The 18,108-nt window shown below is 43.4% G+C and overlaps 1 protein-coding gene and 1 long non-coding RNA gene across 2 annotated transcripts in view; one reads left to right on the forward strand and one right to left on the reverse strand.

Moving 5' to 3' along the window:
* Positions 1 to 18,108, reverse strand: part of MYO15A (myosin XVA) — a 149,138-nt gene that overhangs the window by 68,098 nt on the left and 62,932 nt on the right. Inside the window, exons 21-28 of the mRNA XM_056535537.1 lie at positions 14,383 to 14,507; positions 13,969 to 14,089; positions 12,057 to 12,232; positions 10,328 to 10,412; positions 4,288 to 4,341; positions 2,638 to 2,719; positions 2,363 to 2,493; positions 1,645 to 1,740 (exon numbers count right to left, since the gene is read on the reverse strand). Coding sequence (XP_056391512.1) covers positions 1,645 to 1,740; positions 2,363 to 2,493; positions 2,638 to 2,719; positions 4,288 to 4,341; positions 10,328 to 10,412; positions 12,057 to 12,232; positions 13,969 to 14,089; positions 14,383 to 14,507 — 870 coding nt within the window. The remainder of the gene's footprint in view (positions 1 to 1,644; positions 1,741 to 2,362; positions 2,494 to 2,637; positions 2,720 to 4,287; positions 4,342 to 10,327; positions 10,413 to 12,056; positions 12,233 to 13,968; positions 14,090 to 14,382; positions 14,508 to 18,108) is intronic.
* Positions 14,359 to 18,108, forward strand: part of LOC130284806 (uncharacterized) — a 97,528-nt gene continuing 93,778 nt past the window's right edge. Inside the window, exon 1 of the long non-coding RNA XR_008847146.1 lies at positions 14,359 to 14,498. This is a non-coding gene — a long non-coding RNA (uncharacterized LOC130284806). The remainder of the gene's footprint in view (positions 14,499 to 18,108) is intronic.

An 18,108-nucleotide genomic window follows, 5' to 3' on the forward strand; every position in this document is an offset into this window, starting at 1 on the left:
TGATGAAGGTACAGATGGTACTTTCTCCCTGTTTCTCCCTGTAAATGATAAAGACCCAGCTAGTACTGCCTCCCTGTAGAAGTACTGCCTGATCCCTGCCAGTATATGTAATGATATTGAGTAACTGGAGCAAAAGGTGACTGCCATATGCGGCACTACTGCAAGAAGAAGCAATATCAGCAGTAATGATATAATAAATTATCTATTTATTTATTTGGATGCAGCATAAAAACAAAAAATAAAATAAATAAAATGAACAGGTAAAATGGCAAGACGCGTTTCGGGGGTGATATCGCCCTTCATCAATTGCAGGAATAAAAGCATTTATTTTGTTTTTTTTGTTTTTATGTTGCATCCAAATAAATAAATAGATAATTTATTAAATCACTACTGCTGATATTGCTTCTTCTTGGGGTAGCGCCACATATAGCAGTCACATTTTGCTCCAGTTACTCGATATCATTTTTGCTACGGCTCCAACCTACAGGATTCCGTCTATCTGACTGCTGGCCTGCAACCCAAAATCTCCACTATACCCCTGCCTAGGGGAGATATGCATGAACCCAAGGGTCTCATAAGGTGAGAGACCAATATCTGGAGGGGGAACATACCTCTTACCCTTAGTAGTGGAGTAGAGAAAAAAAGAGACCACACGGGTGGCGCCTCGTGTATTACCCCCAGCAAGAGGCTATCGACGCCTCTAGTAGATGGCCACTCACCTTATGAACGGGATAAATGCGCCTATCACCCTAGTGAGGGGGGTACCATATGATGAGATCCGCTGCTGAAGCCGGGAGGTCACAGGAAGCCAAAAGGTTACAATCCTGGAGTAGTTGCAAGGAGAAAGAAGACCTATCAACCCAGGCGATGCAGATGCTTGTCCCAAGAATTCAATGGAAACAGGAATGTGCAATCACAGATCCCTCGGCAGGGACGTCTTTATTGAAAAAAATAATAATTGCAGGATACAGATTGCGCATTTTGAGGGAAACACCCTCTTCATCAGATCTGATGAAGAGGGTGTTTCCCTCGAAACGCGTAATCTGTACCCTGCAAATGTATTTTTTTTTTTCAATAAAGTGGTCCCTGCCGAGGGATCTGTGATTACACATTCCTGTTTCCATTGAATTCTTGGGACAAGCATCCGCAGCGCCTGGGTTGATAGGTCTTCTTCCTTCCTCGTAACCCTTAGGATTACACAAGGCGCCGGCCTCGTCTCTGATTTTTGTTCTTGTCTATGCTCTAGTATATGTTATGGGAACAGTTAGTACTGCCTCTCTTTCTCTCCCTTTAAAAGATGCAAGCACAGAGGGTACTTCTTTCCTGTCTCTCCCTGTAAATGATGAAGACACAGATAGCACTGCCTCTCTATAGAACCAGATATATTACTGCTTCCTTTTCTATCTCTGTAAATATTGTAGGTACAGATAGCACTGCCTCTCTATAGAACCAGATATATTACTGCTTCCTTTTCTATCTCTGTAAATATTGTAGGTACAGATAGCACCGCCTCCCAGTAAACATAGTACTGCTGCCTGATCCCTGCCAGCACCTGTTGTGGGCACAGTTAGTACTTCCTCTCTGTCTCTACAGTCAACGTGGGCTTTTCTATTTGATGAATAGTTTCTATATGAGAATTATTACCAATTTGAAGGACGTAATGGCTTGTGGTTTCAGATCATCTTCAACAGGAAGCAGCGAGGATCCAAGTGTCATCGCTAACATCCCGAACAAAGGTTCCTGCAAGATTTACGGCAAGGTCTTAGAAAATTGTTACGAGACAGGGGTGACCTGAACAGGCAATTTGTCAATACAAACAGGCCTATAAAATAAGGTATCCAAGAGAGATACAGCTCCCTCCACCTGTGTCACGGACCCGCCGGCACCGCCCCGGCTTCCACAATAGATCCAACACAAACGAATGTCCGGCACCAGGTATGCGGTTAAAATCTTTTCGTTTATTAGAGTTTAGCAGGACAAACAGGTACAAGCAGTCTTTCTGATGCGTTTCGCGCTTAGATGCGCTTAGTCATTAGTCATTCTATGAAACGCGTCAGGAAGACTACTTGTACCTGTTTGTCCTGCGAAATTCTAATAAACGAAAAGATTTTATCCGCATACCTGGTGCTGGACATTTGTTTGTATAAAATAAGGTGTCCCCATTCTAAGCTCTATATAACTGTGTTTCCCAACAGGGTGCCTCCAGCTATGGCAAAACTACAACTCCCAGCATGCCCGGACAGCCTTCGGCTGTCCGGGCATGCTGAGAGTTGTAGTTTTGCAACAGCCAGAGGCACCCTAGTTGGGGAACACTGCTCTAAGATGTCTGTTACTAGAAGAATGCCTTTGTGTCTTGTCTTACCCTGAAAAACACGCGCACGTATTTGAACATGGGGTAGTTGTTGATGTCAAGGGTCAGGGTAAGCTGGGTGAAGGCCTGTACCCTAGGGACGTGAGTAGGTGTCACATAGTCCAGCATCACGTTGTTCTGAGCTGGATGGAGGAAGAAGAAGTTAATAAAAAATAAAAAAAAATAAAAATTAGTTTTTTTTCACCCTCTTTTTATGCGGAGGGCCTTCTTCCGGCAGGTCTCCTTTAATACACGTGTGGCATCGTGGTTGTGGTGCGGTATCTTACCCGACGCTGTGCGGAGGAGCCCCGCCAGCTCTGCTGGGATCTCTATATGAGTCACATTAAACACTTCTCTCTTTGTCAGCTCCTGGTAAAAGAGAAAATAACTATGATCAGATCTAAGTAAATAAGACAGGAAGACAGACCCTTCATGTTAAAGGGGTACTCCCGTGGAAAACATGATTTTTTTTTTTTTTTTTTTAATCAATTGGTGCCAGAAACTTAAACAGATTTGTAAATTACTTCTATTAAAAAATCTTAATCCTTCCAGTACTTATTAGCTGCTGAATACTACAGAGGAAAAATGGTTTTCTTTTTGGAACACAGAGCTCTCTGCTGACATCACGAGCACAGTGCTCTCTGCTGACATCTCTGTCCATTTTAAGAACTGTCCAGAGTAGGAGAAAATCCCCATAGCAAACATATGCTGTTCTGGACAGTTCCTAAAATGGACAGAGATGTCAGCAGAGAGCACTGTGCTCGTGATGTCAGCAGAGAGCTCTGTGTTCCAAAAAGAAAATAATTTCCTATGTAGTATTCAGCAGCTAATAAGTACTGGAAAGATTAAGATTTTTTTTAATAGAAGTAATTTACAAATCTGTTTAACTTTCTGGCACCAGTTGATTAAAAAAAATATATAAAAAAAAAAAAGTACAATGATCCAATTGCTTCTTAGTAAAAAAAAACAAAAAACAATTTCCTGTCAGGAGAGAGGGAGGAGCTGAGGAGCTGCTGAGACAACACCACACTGACAATAAGAGGACTACACAACTCTCTGTGAGTAGTAAATCATGCAAAAACATGCTGAAGCCGGTACAATTAATTATAAGACTATATTAGTAAGTTATATGTCTTGGGGCTATAGCTTTATTTAAATACAATTTTCTGATACCAAAATACCCCTTTAGGTACCCAAAGCTGTCTGCACTGAGAGCGTCCCCAGCATATAGGATTGACCCTAGAGGGGTAGGGGCCGGGTAAGCGGTCAATACAGAGAGCCCCGGCTATGATGACACTTCTCTTCCTGTCCTTTATATAGAGCGCAAACCTGCTCTATATAAAGGGGTACTCCGCCCCTAGACACCTTATTCCCCCCCCCCCCTATCTGAAGGATAGTGACCGGACCCCGGCGATCTCCGTGCCAGCGCTGAGCGTTACGGTCAAGGAAGCCTGGGGCTTTCGTGAGCGTGACATCACGCCACGCCCCTTCAATTCATATCTATGGGAGGGGGCACGGCATGCTAGTATACAGCCGTCACGCCTTCTTCCTATAGACATAAAATGACGTGGACTGGCGGCTGTGATCGGCAGTCATCCGGCACAAAGCTGAGTTCGTGCACCGGATGGCTGGGGAGCCGCGGCGGAGATCACTGGGGGATGACTGGGGGCAGCGGCCGGACCCCAACCATCAAACATGTTCTCCCCTATCCAAACATGTTCAGCGGCGGAGTACCCCTTTAAGCAAATATGTTCTATTAAACCAGTGTTTCCCAACTAGGATACCTCCAGCTGTTGCAAAACTACAACACCCAGCAAGCCCGGACAGCCGTTGGCTGTCCGGGCATGCTGGGAGTTGTAGTTTTGCAACAGCTGGAGGCACACAAGTTGGGTAACACTGTATTAAACCATAGACTATAAATAGGGCTCCGTCCTTACCTGCTCTGCCTTCTTGCGCTCCTCTTCGGCCAGCCTGCGGGCTTCTGCCTTCATCTGCAAAAGAACATAAAGCATAAGACGTATCCCCTAATACAGAAGACATCCTAGCACTCAACACACCATAGACTCGTGTCCTCCTATACGTCCATTACCATATATCCATGTCACCTCAGGTACCTGAAACAGACGGACATGATGCTCTGTGATCTCCTGCTGCGGAGCAAAGCGTACATGCTTCATACTGCCCTGCTGTGCTCCCTGTTCTGTGCCTGTCACCTCTCAGACGAGATGGGTGTGGTGTCACCGCAGGTAAGATCATACTTATATATAGAAGGAAAGGAGCCGGAGCACACGGGCACCATTCCTCCTGCATCTGCACTATATTGTGTCTTCACCATCATCGTCGTGTGGACTAAGGCTGCGTTCACACCACCGTTTCATGCATCCGTAGAACGTATTGTTAAAATAGACAGCCTAAAATCGCATGCTATCGTGTAAAAAAATTGCAACGGTCAGATGGGCCGTAGGACGATTTTACACGTTTTTGTTTAATATATATATATATATATATATATATATATATATATATATGTAAAAATATATTTAAACTACAAGTCCCAGCATGTCCGGAGGCACACTGGTTGGGAAACACTGGTCTAGAAAGGCTGGTGGTTACATATCTATATATATATATATATATATATATATATATATATATATACATATATAATTTTTTTTTATATTTAAATATATATATATATATATGTAAAAAAAACTAATTATATATATATATATATATTTATTTATTTATTTTACATATATATATATATTTAAATATAAAAAAAAAAATATATATATATATATATATAACCACCATTGTATCTGCTTTTATGTTCCTTGATCTTTCTAGACCAGTGTTTCCCAACCAGTGTGCCTCCGGACATGCAGGGAGTTGTAGTTTTGCAACAGCTGGAGGCACCCTGGTTGGCAAACATTGGAGTATTTGCAACTAGAATCATACTTCTTGATATATCTGGACCTGTCTATAGCTTCGCCAATAAGGTAATTAGAGCAGGGGGTCCTGATGTCCGGGCATGCTGGGCGTTGTAGTTTTGCAACAGCTGGAGGCGTCCTAGTTGGGAAACACAGTTCTAGACTATTCTTAATCTGTTAAAGTTTTAGACTATTCTAAGACTATTCTTAAAGGAGTACTCCGGTGGCAAACTTTTTTTTTTTTTTTTCATCAACTGGTGCCAGAAAGTTAAACAGATTTGTTAATTACTTCTATTAAAAAAAATCTTAGTCCAGTACTTATTATCTGCTGAATACTACAGAGGAAATTCTTTACAGAGCTCTCTGCTGAATCACGAGCACAGTGCTCTCTGCTGATATCTCTGTCCATTTTGAGAACTGCAAAGAGTAGGAGAAAATCCCCATAGTAAAAATATGTTGCTCTGGACAATTCCTAACATGGACAGAGATGTCAGCAGAGAGCACTGTGCTCGTGACGTCAGCAGAGAGCTCTGTGTTCCAAAAAGAAAACCATTTCCTCTGTAGTATTCAGCTCCGCCTCCAAAACTCACTGCACACATAGGGCTGCCGCCGGAAAGCCCTGTGTGTATAGTGAGCAAGGAGTATTTCCCGCTGCTGCCGTAAATTTTGCGCCGCGTGAAATACGCTGCATATACGCCAAGTGGGAACGCACCCTAAGAGAGAGTGCAGAGGCTCCACCAAGGGCTTATATGGGGGGAGACTCTGGTGGGGTCCCATTGGTCACCCCTAGGTCACCTGGTCACTGATACCTCCTGGGTAACAATCACATGACAAATCACATGGTAAACACTCTTAAAGTGACAACGCTTTCTTCACACATTACACAGTATAATACATAATAAACATATGTAATGTCCCAGCACAGAACATGGTTCTTTACTACCCTTAGGCCCTGTCAGGTTGAGTCCCTCAGGGACCTGGGGGCTCTCCTGCAGGGTCTCCCCTGCTGTTATTATAGTGTTATTTATTGTCATAGGATTATAGTCAGTGTCCTAATGTACAGACAGTATAAAGGACCTGTGAGATGTCTGAAGGACCTGTGGAATGTCACATGATGTTACCCAAAGGGCACCAGGTTAACACATGACCTGCAGCTTGACCAATGGGCTTTGGCTCAGCCCCCTCTATATAAGGGGGCGGCCATTACAATTCTCTCTCTTTCTGCTGAGCACAGCAAAGCTCAGACATGACAGATCCTGTGTCCAGTGCCTGAAGGCCTCAAGCCTGCACACCAGCCACATTGTCAGTAAGTCATCTCATCTATGTCTGCTGTCTCTACTAAAGTCAAGACACTGAGCAAGTCTATTCTAGTCTGCGTGGCTGAACTAAAGTCTATTACAATAACTACAAGTCCCAGGAAGCTGCAGGGCTCTTTCCATATTACTGGTCGACTCTCTGGGATTCTGGCCTAGCTGTGAAGATAATAAGATCTGTCTTAACTCAGTAAAGCCTCCATTAAACCATAACTTGGTTGTGGACTCTCCTTTCACTGCCTAGTCATTGGAGTAGCGGAGATACCTTTCGTGTGGTTCCGGTATCCAAAAAACACTCTGGCGTCACGAACATTAGGGGTTAACAACACCTTGCCCCGAGGGTTAATACCATCTTGCCCCTACACCGCTACACCCCGTGGTCCCGCCATCACCGTGGGTCACCACACATATTTACATGGAGAACAGATTCAAGGGGGCCCAGGGGACAGTGAAGAGAGGCTGCCTAACAGGGCAGCAAGGGTACGGGGTAACACCTCCCATACTGGGCCACCACAACAGCATCTAAAGGGGTACTCCAGTGGAAAACATTTATGCAGATTTTCAAATTACTTCTATTAAAAAATCTTAATCTTTCCAGTACTTATCAGCTGCTGCATGAACACAGGAAGTTCTTCTCTTTTTGAATTTCCTTTCTGTCTGACCACAGTCCTCTCTGCTGACACCTCTGTCCATGTCAGGAACTGTACAGGGCAGGTTAGGTGTGCTATGGGGATTTTCTCCTACTCTGGACAGTTCCTGACATGGACAGAAGTGTCAGCAGAGAGCACTGTGGTCAGACAGAAAGGAAATTCAAAAAGAGAAGAACTTCCTGTGGAGCATACAGCAGCTGATAAGTACAGGAAGGATTAAGATTTTTTAATAGAAGTAATTTACAAACCTGTTGAACTTTCTGGCACCAGTTCATTTAAAAACAATTTTTTTCCACATTTGACCCCCTTCAGTGCGATTACAGGGGTTTGGGGTATTGGGGGGTCCGATGAGTAAAAAAGGCGGCCTCCTTCCACCATATAGCCGCTCTTGTGATACAGCCTGGCAGTGTCCTCACCCCTAAGGAAGTCACTATGAGATGGAACGTGTGCAGACTGCTTGACTGAACTTTCATTTTGAGCTTTATTTTGTGCACTTTATAATGTTAATAATGTTTACATATTGTTTAAAAGGGTACTCCGGTGGTACTGGTGCCAGAAAGTTAAACAGATTTGTAAATTACTTCTATTAAACAATCTTAATCCTTCCAGTACTTATTAGCTGCTAAATACTACATAGGAAATTATTTTCTTTTTGGAACACAGAGCTCTCTGCTGACCTCACTGTCCATTTTAGGAACTGTCTAGAGCAGCATATGTTTTCTATGGGGATTTTTCCTACTCTGGACAGTTCCTAAAATTTCACTGCAGTGTTTGAGATTTTTTTTCCATCTTTACTCCTTTTCATCATTGCTTGTGTATTGTTGTTGCATTTATTTATTAGTAGTTATTGAGTATTACTCTTTTATTTGGTTGCATGTTATATAGCCCTATGTAGCTTATTCATGGCTATAGTCTGGATTTGATGTGTTTTTAATAGATTTTATATATTTGTCTGGGCTTTTTGGCCTTATAGTTGCACAATAAAAGTTATCTACATATTTTTACGCATATTGGCAGTTGTGCGCATTTTATTTTTTTTGTGATTATTTATCAGGATCTGTACATGATGATGTTGGAACCACTAGTTTAAAGGGGTACTCCGGTGCTCCAGCGTTCTGAACATCACCGGAGACATTGATCATTATGTCACAATCACGCCCCCTCATGACGTCACGCCACCCCCCCTCCATAGACATGAATGGAAGGGGCGTGGTGAGACATCACAAGGAGGAACTCAGCATTCTAAACAAACGGGAGATCGCGGGGGGGTCCCCAACAAGGGGACCCCTGAGATTAGACATCTTATCCTCTATCCTTTGGATAGGGGATAAGCTGTGTAGCAGCAGAATACCCCTTTAAAAGGGTACTCCGGTGGAAAACTTTTTTTTTTTTTTTTTTTATCAACTGGTGCCAGAAAGTTAAAAAGATTTATAAATGACTTCTATTTAAAAAAATCTTAATCCTTCCAGTACTTATTAGCTGCTGAATACTACATAGGAAATTCTTTTCTTTTTGGAACACAGAGCTCTCTGCTGACATCATGAGCACAGTGCTCTCTGCTGACATCATGACCACAGTGCTCTCTGCTGACACATGTTTGCTGTGGGGATTTTCTCCTACTCTGGACAGTTCTTAAAATGGACAGAGATGTCAGCAGAGAGCACTGTGCTCGTGATGTCAGCAGAGAGCTCTGTGTTCCAAAAAGAAAATAATTTCCTATGTAGTATTTAGCAGCTAATGAGTACTGGAAGGATTAAGATTTTTTTTTTATAGAAGTAATTTACAAATCTGTTTAACTTTCTGGCACCAGTTATTCTTAGCACAGAGTGATTTTTGGCTCCGACCTTTACAATTGATATGACATGCCTATTTTCCACTCACTGACTCAGAGGGAAGGTGATGTATATACACCTGACTGCACCCTGCCATGTATACAGAGGTCTACCGGATGGACTTTGAGCCGTTGGCAACAATACTGCTCATGATGTAATGATATAAGCCCAATACAGTCCAGTCTGAGCAAAGAGAGCAAAAGGCTAAAAATATCCAGTATGTAAAAAAATATAAACAGTACACAATGTAATGGGGAATACAATTAAAGTATATTTTGGGACATACACAGAATGGAACTTGTTGATGGATGGGGTAATCTGTCTCTCTTTGTATTGTTTTTTGTGGTTACAAAGTATTTTCTCGAAACTTTTACTAACATTTACTATCGCACATTAAAAAAACATAAGGGTCTATTCACAGGGCAGAATTTCCGCTTGCGGAATTCTACCTCAAATTAAAGCCCATAGACTTCCATGGGATTCCGCACTCCCATTCACACTTCTGAATTTCCGCTTGCTGCTGAAGTTGAGTTGTTCTTTTCTGTCTGACAACAGTGCTCTCTGCTGACATCTCTGTCTGTCTCGGGAACTGCACAGAGTAGAAGAGGTTTACTATGGGGATTTGCTTCTACTCTGGACAGTTCCCGAGACACTTGTCATCAGAGAGCACTTAGACAGAAAAGAACAACTCAACTTCAGCAGCTCATAAGTACTGAAAGGATTACGATTTTTTAATAGAAATAATTTACAAATCTGTTTAACTTTCTGGGGCCAGTTGATATATATATATATATATATATATATATATATATATATATATATATATAAAAAGTTTTTTCCTTGACAACCCCTTTAATGTAAAGCATCTGCCCAATTTTTGCCACTTTTTTGGAAAACAGTAAGATTGCAGGTTAATTAGTGGCAGTACTAATCAGCTTCATCCTGTGGGTTTGGTCACATGTTCTCACTGGGTGAAGCTATTGGGGCTGTAGTGGTTTCCTTATACTGAGGCTTTAGCTCCATCTCCAGTCACTTTCCATAAAATGGGCAAATTATCTCCCCAATTTTGCCTGGTTTTCGCCCATAGCTCTCTACTGCTTGCCAAGAGCACCAAATGGTAACACAATGTCACACTTTACAATTAAAAAAGCTGCTGCTATTTTTGTTGTAGTTTTTGAGCCAAAGCCAGAAGTTACTTTTGGACCCATCTCTGGCTTTAGATCAGGAGTAAATGACAGTAATGATATCTTACCCTAAGGTATCGCCTCCGATTCACGTACATATGGACCAGAGCTCGAAATTTCAACATGCTCTTTCTCCAGTTGTGAAACTTACGTCTGCAAGTAATATAGTTCATTAAGTATAAAAAGTCTGCAAGATGGTGACCCCCTATACATATAGATACAGTATAGGGGGGCTGGTACAGAAATGTGGGGGGTAATGCTGCTTATCAAGCACGTTAGGTAGATGCAGCGAATTTCATTGACATGTGTATAGAATAGATATGAGATAGATAGATAGATATAAGATGAGATAGATATGAGATAGATAGATAGATATGAGATAGATAGATATAAGATGAGATAGATATGAGATAGATAGATAGATAGATAGATATGAGATAGATAGATAGATAGATAGATATGAGATAGATAGATAGATATGAGATAGATAGATAGATATGAGATAGATAGATAGATATGAGATAGATAGATATGAGATAGATAGATAGATAGATAGATATGAGATAGATAGATAGATATGAGATAGATAGATATAAGATGAGATAGATAGATATGAGATAGATATGAGATAGATAGATAGATATGAGATAGATAGATAGATATGAGATAGATAGATATGAGATAGATAGATAGATAGATATGAGATAGATAGATAGATATAAGATGAGATAGATAGATATGAGATAGATAGATATGAGATAGATAGATATGAGATAGATAGATAGATATGAGATAGATAGATAGAGAGATAGATATGAGATATATATGAGAAAGAGAGATAGATATGAGATAGATAGATAGATAAAAATGAGATAGATAGAAATGAGATACATAGATAGAAATGAGAGATAGATAGATATGAGATAGATAGATAGATATGAGATTGAGATAGATAGATAGATAGATAGATATGAGATAGATAGATATGAGATAGATAGATAGATATGAGATAGATGAGATAGATATACATAGATATGAGATAGATAGATATGAGATAGATAGATTGATAGATATGAGATAGATAGATAGATAGATATGAGATAGATAGATAGATATGAGATAGATAGATATACATACATAGATATGAGATAGATAGATATGAGATAGATAGATAGATATGAGATAGATAGATTGATAGATATGAGCTAGATTGATAGATATGAGATAGATAGATATGAGATAGACAGATAGATAGATATGAGATAGATAGATATGAGATAAATATGAGATAAATACGACATAGATAGATATGAGATAGATATGAGATAAATATGAGATAAATACGACATAGATAGATAGATATGAGATAGATATGAGATAGATATGAGATAGATAGATAGATAGATATGATATAGATATGAGATAAATAGACATAGATATGAGATAGAAAGATATGAGATAGATAGAAATGAGATAGATAGATATGAGATAGATAGATAGATAGATAAATAGATATGAGATAGATATGAGATAAATACGACATAGATATGAGATATATATTAGATAGATATTAGATAGATATTAGATAGATATTAGATAGATAGATATGAGATAAATATGAGATAAATACGACATAGATAGATATATATGAGATAGATATGAGATAGATAGATAGATATGAGAGAGATAGATAGATATGAGATAAATATGAGATAAATACGACATAGATATGAGATAGATAAATATGAGATAGATAGATACTAGATAGATAAATCTAAATATACACAGTTCTTGTACCTCGCCATGTAGCCCCGGGCCAGGGCCTGCAGTTGAATGATCCTGTAGCGCAGAGTCCTGTAACGTTTCCGGGTCAGGTACCCGCGTCCATATCGCTGAAGGGTTAAAGCCGCCTTGTTCATCAGTTGGTCTCGCTTGCTCTCTAGTTGCTGGTAGAGATTCTCCTTCATAAAGAGCTAAAGATACAATGGCCATCGGTGAATGGAGGTCAGACTATATAGGAGACAAGTCTAGGTGTGCTGGGAAGGCACGGGGACGTTGTGTTCCCTGAATCACCACATAGTCTTATCACTTCTGCTCCTCAAGGGGTAACTTGTAGCTTTTTGGCCCCGTTGAAAAAATCTGCATAAGGGCCCCATGTGCCAATTATAATACAGTGGTCCCTCAACATACGATGGTAATTGGTTCCAAACGAGCCATCGTTTGTCGAATACATCATATGTTGAGGGATTCGTGCAATGTAAAGTATAGAAAGCTGTACTCACCTGTCCCCGCCGCTCGATATGGTGTCCCCGCCGCTCCCGATGGTGACCCCGGGCCTCCGCTGGGCTCTCCGCTGTCTTCTCCGGTCCTCTTCTGTCTTCTCCGGTCCTCTTCTGTCTTCTCCGGTCCTCTTCTGTCTTCTCCGGTCCTCTTCTGTCTTCTCCGGTCCTCCGCTGTCTTCTCCCCTCCTCTTCTGTCTTCTCCGGTCCTCCGCTGTCTTCTCCGGTCCTCCTCTGTCTTCTCCGGTCCTCCGCTGTCTTCTCCGGTCCTCTTCTGTCTTCTCCGGTCCTCTTCTGTCTTCTCCGGTCCTCTTCTGTCTTTTCCGGTCCTCTTCTGTCTTCTCCGGTCCTCTTCTGTCTTCTCCGGTCCTCTTCTGTCTTCTCCGGTCCTCTTCTGTCTTCTCCGGTCCTCTTCTGTCTTCTCCGGTCCTCCGCTGTCTTCTCCGGTCCTCCGCTGTCTTCTCCCCTCCTCTTCTGTCTTCTCCGGTCCTCCGCTGTCTTCTCCGGTCCTCCTCTGTCTTCTCCCCTCCTCTTCTGTCTTCTCCGGTCCTCCGCTGTCTTCTCCGGTCCTCCGCTGTCTTCTCCCCTCCTCTTCTGTCTTCTCCGGTCCTCCGCTGTCTTCTCCGGTCCTCCTCTGTCTTCTCCGGTCCTCCGCTGTCTTCTCCGGTCCTCTTCTGTCTTCTCCGGTCCTCTTCTGTCTTCTCCGGTCCTCCTCTGTTTTCTCCGGTCCTCTTCTGTCTTCTCCGGTCCTCCGCTGTCTTCTCCGGTCCTCCTCTGTCTTCTCCGGTCCTCCTCTGTCTTCTCCGGTCCTCTGCTGTCTTCTCCGGTCCTCTTCTGTCTTCTCCGGTCCTCTTCTGTCTTCCGCAAGGCCTTACTGGGCCTGCGTAGCAACGTCATTACGCCGCTGCGTACGCCATTCCTATTGGATGACGGGAGGGCGTGCGCAGCAATGTATTGACGTCATCGAGAGGGCCGAGAAGACACCGGAAGACCAGCACTGGACCCGGAGGGCACCCCGGAGCATCGTGGAGGGGTAAGTAATACTTACCGCACCACACGGGGAACATTAAGCTGCTATCCGACAGCAGCTTAAGCATTTGGCGCTGCCGGATAGCACTTAATGCGATGGCCCCGACATAAAAAAGCATCGTATGACGATGCTGACATCTACATGCGATGGCTTCTGAGAGGCCATCGTATGTCGATTTCATCATATGTCGGGGCCATCGTAGGTCGGGGGGTCACTGTACTGGTCTCTTATGGGGAAGATGTGCTTTGGGGCCCCCTTAGGCCCCAGTGAGACTGCTAGCCCTCTGCACCCCCTATAGCTACGCCCCTGTCTGCAGTTTAATACTAGTAAAAATGTTGTATCAGTGTTGCCCTCAATACCCCCAATAACCAATTGTACCCTAAGTAGAATAAAGATTCACCTTGCTCACTCCGATGCAGTACATGGTGGGGTGAACAGATGGACACAGTTTCCTCAACACGGTGACACATATGGGGCCATCAGGACGGATGTTACGTCCAAGGTCCATGACACAGCGATACCTGGAGGTGAAAGGTTAAAGGTCAGCGTTAGGGTTCTTGTCACGCACCAACATGTACCTGCTAATGTCACTGGTTGTGATGATATAAGATCTAGATCAGTGGCCTCCAAACTGTGGACCTCCGGCTGTTGCAAAACTACAACTCCCAGCATGCCCGGACAGCCGTTGGCTGTCCGGGCATGCTGGGAGTTGTAGTTTTGCAACAGTTGCAGGTTCACAGTTTGGAGGCCACTGATATAGACTAAGTAGGCAGGGGTATACACTGAATGCCTGCTGTAAGCGGCACCTCCGTACCTGCTGAGAAAGAATGGGAATGGGATCCGAACAGGGAATCCTTCTTTCCGAATTCTGATGGTCTCCAGGATGCCGGCATACTTCAGCTGACTGCTCACCACGTCTTCCTCAAAGAGGTAAGGCTCCTAGAGATGGAAGAGATCAGTGCTCAAATCCCACAACTTATCACACTATCTCTATGAATGAACAGGAGACGCAGGACTCACAGGCTTTCTCTATGAATGAACAGGAGACGCAGGACTCACAGGCTTTCTCTATGAATGAACAGGAGACGCAGGACTCACAGGCTTTCTCTATGAATGAGAAGGGGAAGCAGGACTCACAGGCTTTCTCTATGAATGAACAGGGGAAGCAGGACTCACAGTCTTTCTCTATGAATGAACAGGGGACGCAGGACTCACAGGCTTTCTCTATGAATGGACAGGGGACGCAGGACTCACAGGCTTTCTCTATGAATGAACAGGGGAAGCAGGACTCACAGGCTTTCTCTATAAATGAACAGGGGAAGCAGGACTCACAGGCTTTCTCTATAAATGAACAGGAGACGCAGGACTCACAGGCTTTCTCTATGAATGAACAGGGAAAGCAGGACTCACAGGCTTTCTCTATAAATGAACAGGGGAAGCAGGACTCACAGGCTTTCTCTATGAATGAACAGGAGATGCAGGACTCACAGGCTTTCTCTATGAATGAACAGGAGACGCAGGACTGACAGGCTTTCTCTATGAATGAACAGGAGATGCAGGACTCGCAGGCTTTCTCTATGTATGAACAGGGAAAGCAGGACTCACAGGCTTTCTCTATGAATTAACAGGAGACACAGGACTCACAGGCCTTCTCTATGAATGAACAGGGGAAGCAGGACTCACAGGCTTTCTCTATAAATGAACAGGGAAAGCAGGGCTCACAGGCTTTCTCTATAAATGAACAGGGAAAGCAGGACTCACAGGCTTTCTCTATGAATGAACAGGGAAAGCAGGACTCACAGGCTTTCTCTATGAATTACCAGGAGACGCAGGACTCACAGGCTTTCTCTATGAATGAACAGGAGACGCAGGACTCACAGGCTTTCTCTATGAATGAACAGGAGACGCAGGACTCACAGGCTTTCTCTATGAATGAACAGGAGACGCAGGACTCACAGGCTTTCTCTATGAATGAGAAGGGGAAGCAGGACTCACAGGCTTTATCTATGAATGAGCAGGGGAAGCAGGACTCACAGGCTTTCTCTATGAATGAACAGGAGACGCAGGACTCACAGGCTTTCTCTATGAATGAACAGGAGATGCAGGACTCACAGGCTTTCTCTATGAATGAACAGGGGAAGCAGGACTCACAGGCTTTCTCTATGAATGAACAGGGGACACAGGACTCACAGGCTTTCTCTATGAATGAACAGGGGAAGCAGGACTCACAGGCTTTCTCTATAAATGAACAGGGGAAGCAGGACTCACAGGCTTTCTATATAAATGAACAGGAGACGCAGGACTCACAGGCTTTCTCTATGAATGAACAGGGAAAGCAGGACTCACAGGCTTTCTCTATAAATGAACAGGGGAAGCAGGACTCACAGGCTTTCTCTATGAATGAACAGGAGATGCAGGACTCACAGGCTTTCTCTATGAATGAACAGGAGACGCAGGACTCACAGGCTTTCTCTATGAATGAACAGGAGATGCAGGACTCGCAGGCTTTCTCTATGAATTAACAGGGAAAGCAGGACTCACAGGCTTTCTCTATGAATGAACAGGGAAAGCAGGACTCACAGGCTTTCTCTATGAATTAACAGGAGACGCAGGACTCACAGGCTTTCTCTATGAATGAACAGGGGAAGCAGGACTCACAGGCTTTCTCTATAAATGAACAGGGAAAGCAGGGCTCACAGGCTTTCTCTATAAATGAACAGGGAAAGCAGGACTCAGAGGCTTTCTCTTTGAGTAGGTAGGGGGAAGCAGGACTCACATGCTTTCTCTATAAATGAACAGGGGAAGCAGGACTCACAGGCTTTCTCTATAAATGAACAGGGGAAGCAGGACTCACAGGCTTTCTCTATAAATGAACAGGGGAAGCAGGACTCACAGGCTTTATAAATGAACAGGGAAAGCAGGACTCACAGGCTTTCTCTATAAATGAACAGGGAAAGCAGGACTCACAGGCTTTCTCTATAAATGAACAGGGAAAGCAGGACTCACAGGCTTTCTCTTTGAGTAGGTAGGGGGAAGTAGGACTCACAGGCTTTCTCTATTAATGAACAGGGAAATCAGGACTCACAGGCTTTCTCTATGAATGAGAAGGGGAAGCAGGACTCACAGGCTTTCTCTATAAATGAGAAGGGGAAGCAGGACTCACAGGCTTTCTCTATGAATGGGCAGGACTCACAGGCTTTCTCTATGAATGAACAGGTGAAACAGGACTCACAGGCTTTCTCTATGAGTAGGTAGGGGGAAGCAGCGCTCACAGGATTTCTCTATTAATGAAAAGGGGAAGTAGGACTCACAGGCTTTCTCTATGAATGAACAGGGGAAGCAGGAGTCACATGCTTTATCTATGAATAAACAGTAGAAGCAGGACTCACAGGCTTTATCTATTAAGGAGAAGGGGAAGCAGGACTCATAGGGTTTCTCTATGACTGAGAAGGGGAAGCAGGACTCACAGGCTTTCTCTGAATGAGAAGGGGAAGAAGGACTCACAGGCTTTCTCTATGAATGAGAAGGGGAAGCACGGCTCACAGGCTTTCTCTATGAATGGGCAGTGGAAGAAGGACTCACAGGCTTTCTCTATAAATGAACAGGGGAAGCAGGACTCACAGGCTTTCTCTATAAATGAACAGGGGAAGCAGGACTCACAGGCTTTCTCTATAAATGAACAGGGAAAGCAGGACTCACAGGCTTTCTCTTTGAGTAGGTAGGGGGAAGTAGGACTCACAGGCTTTCTCTATGAATGAACAGGTGAAGCAGAACTCACAGGCTTTCTCTATGAATGAACAGGTGAAGCAGAACTCACAGGCTTTCTCTATGAATGAGAAGGGGAAGCAGGACTCACAGGCTTTCTCTATGAATGAGAAGGGGAAGCAGGACTCACAAGCTTTCCCTATGAATGGGCAGGACTCACAGGCTTTCTCTATAAATGAACAGGTGAAGCAGGACTCACAGGCTTTCTCTATGAGTAGGTAGGGGGAAGCAGGGCTCACATGATTTCTCTATTAATGAAAAGGGGAAGTAGGACTCACAGGCTTTCTCTATAAATGAACAGGGGAAGCAGGACTCACAGGCTTTCTCTATGAATGAACAGGAGATGCAGGACTCACAGGCTTTCTCTATGAATGAACAGGAGACGCAGGACTCACAGGCTTTCTCTATGAATGAACAGGAGATGCAGGACTCGCAGGCTTTCTCTATGAATTAACAGGGAAAGCAGGACTCACAGGCTTTCTCTATGAATGAACAGGGAAAGCAGGACTCACAGGCTTTCTCTATGAATTAACAGGAGACGCAGGACTCACAGGCTTTCTCTATGAATGAACAGGGGAAGCAGGACTCACAGGCTTTCTCTATAAATGAACAGGGAAAGCAGGGCTCACAGGCTTTCTCTATAAATGAACAGGGAAAGCAGGACTCAGAGGCTTTCTCTTTGAGTAGGTAGGGGGAAGCAGGACTCACATGCTTTCTCTATAAATGAACAGGGGAAGCAGGACTCACAGGCTTTCTCTATAAATGAACAGGGGAA

Source organism: Hyla sarda, chromosome 8 (assembly GCF_029499605.1).
Source record: "Hyla sarda isolate aHylSar1 chromosome 8, aHylSar1.hap1, whole genome shotgun sequence".
Taxonomy (NCBI): Eukaryota; Metazoa; Chordata; class Amphibia; order Anura; family Hylidae; genus Hyla; species Hyla sarda.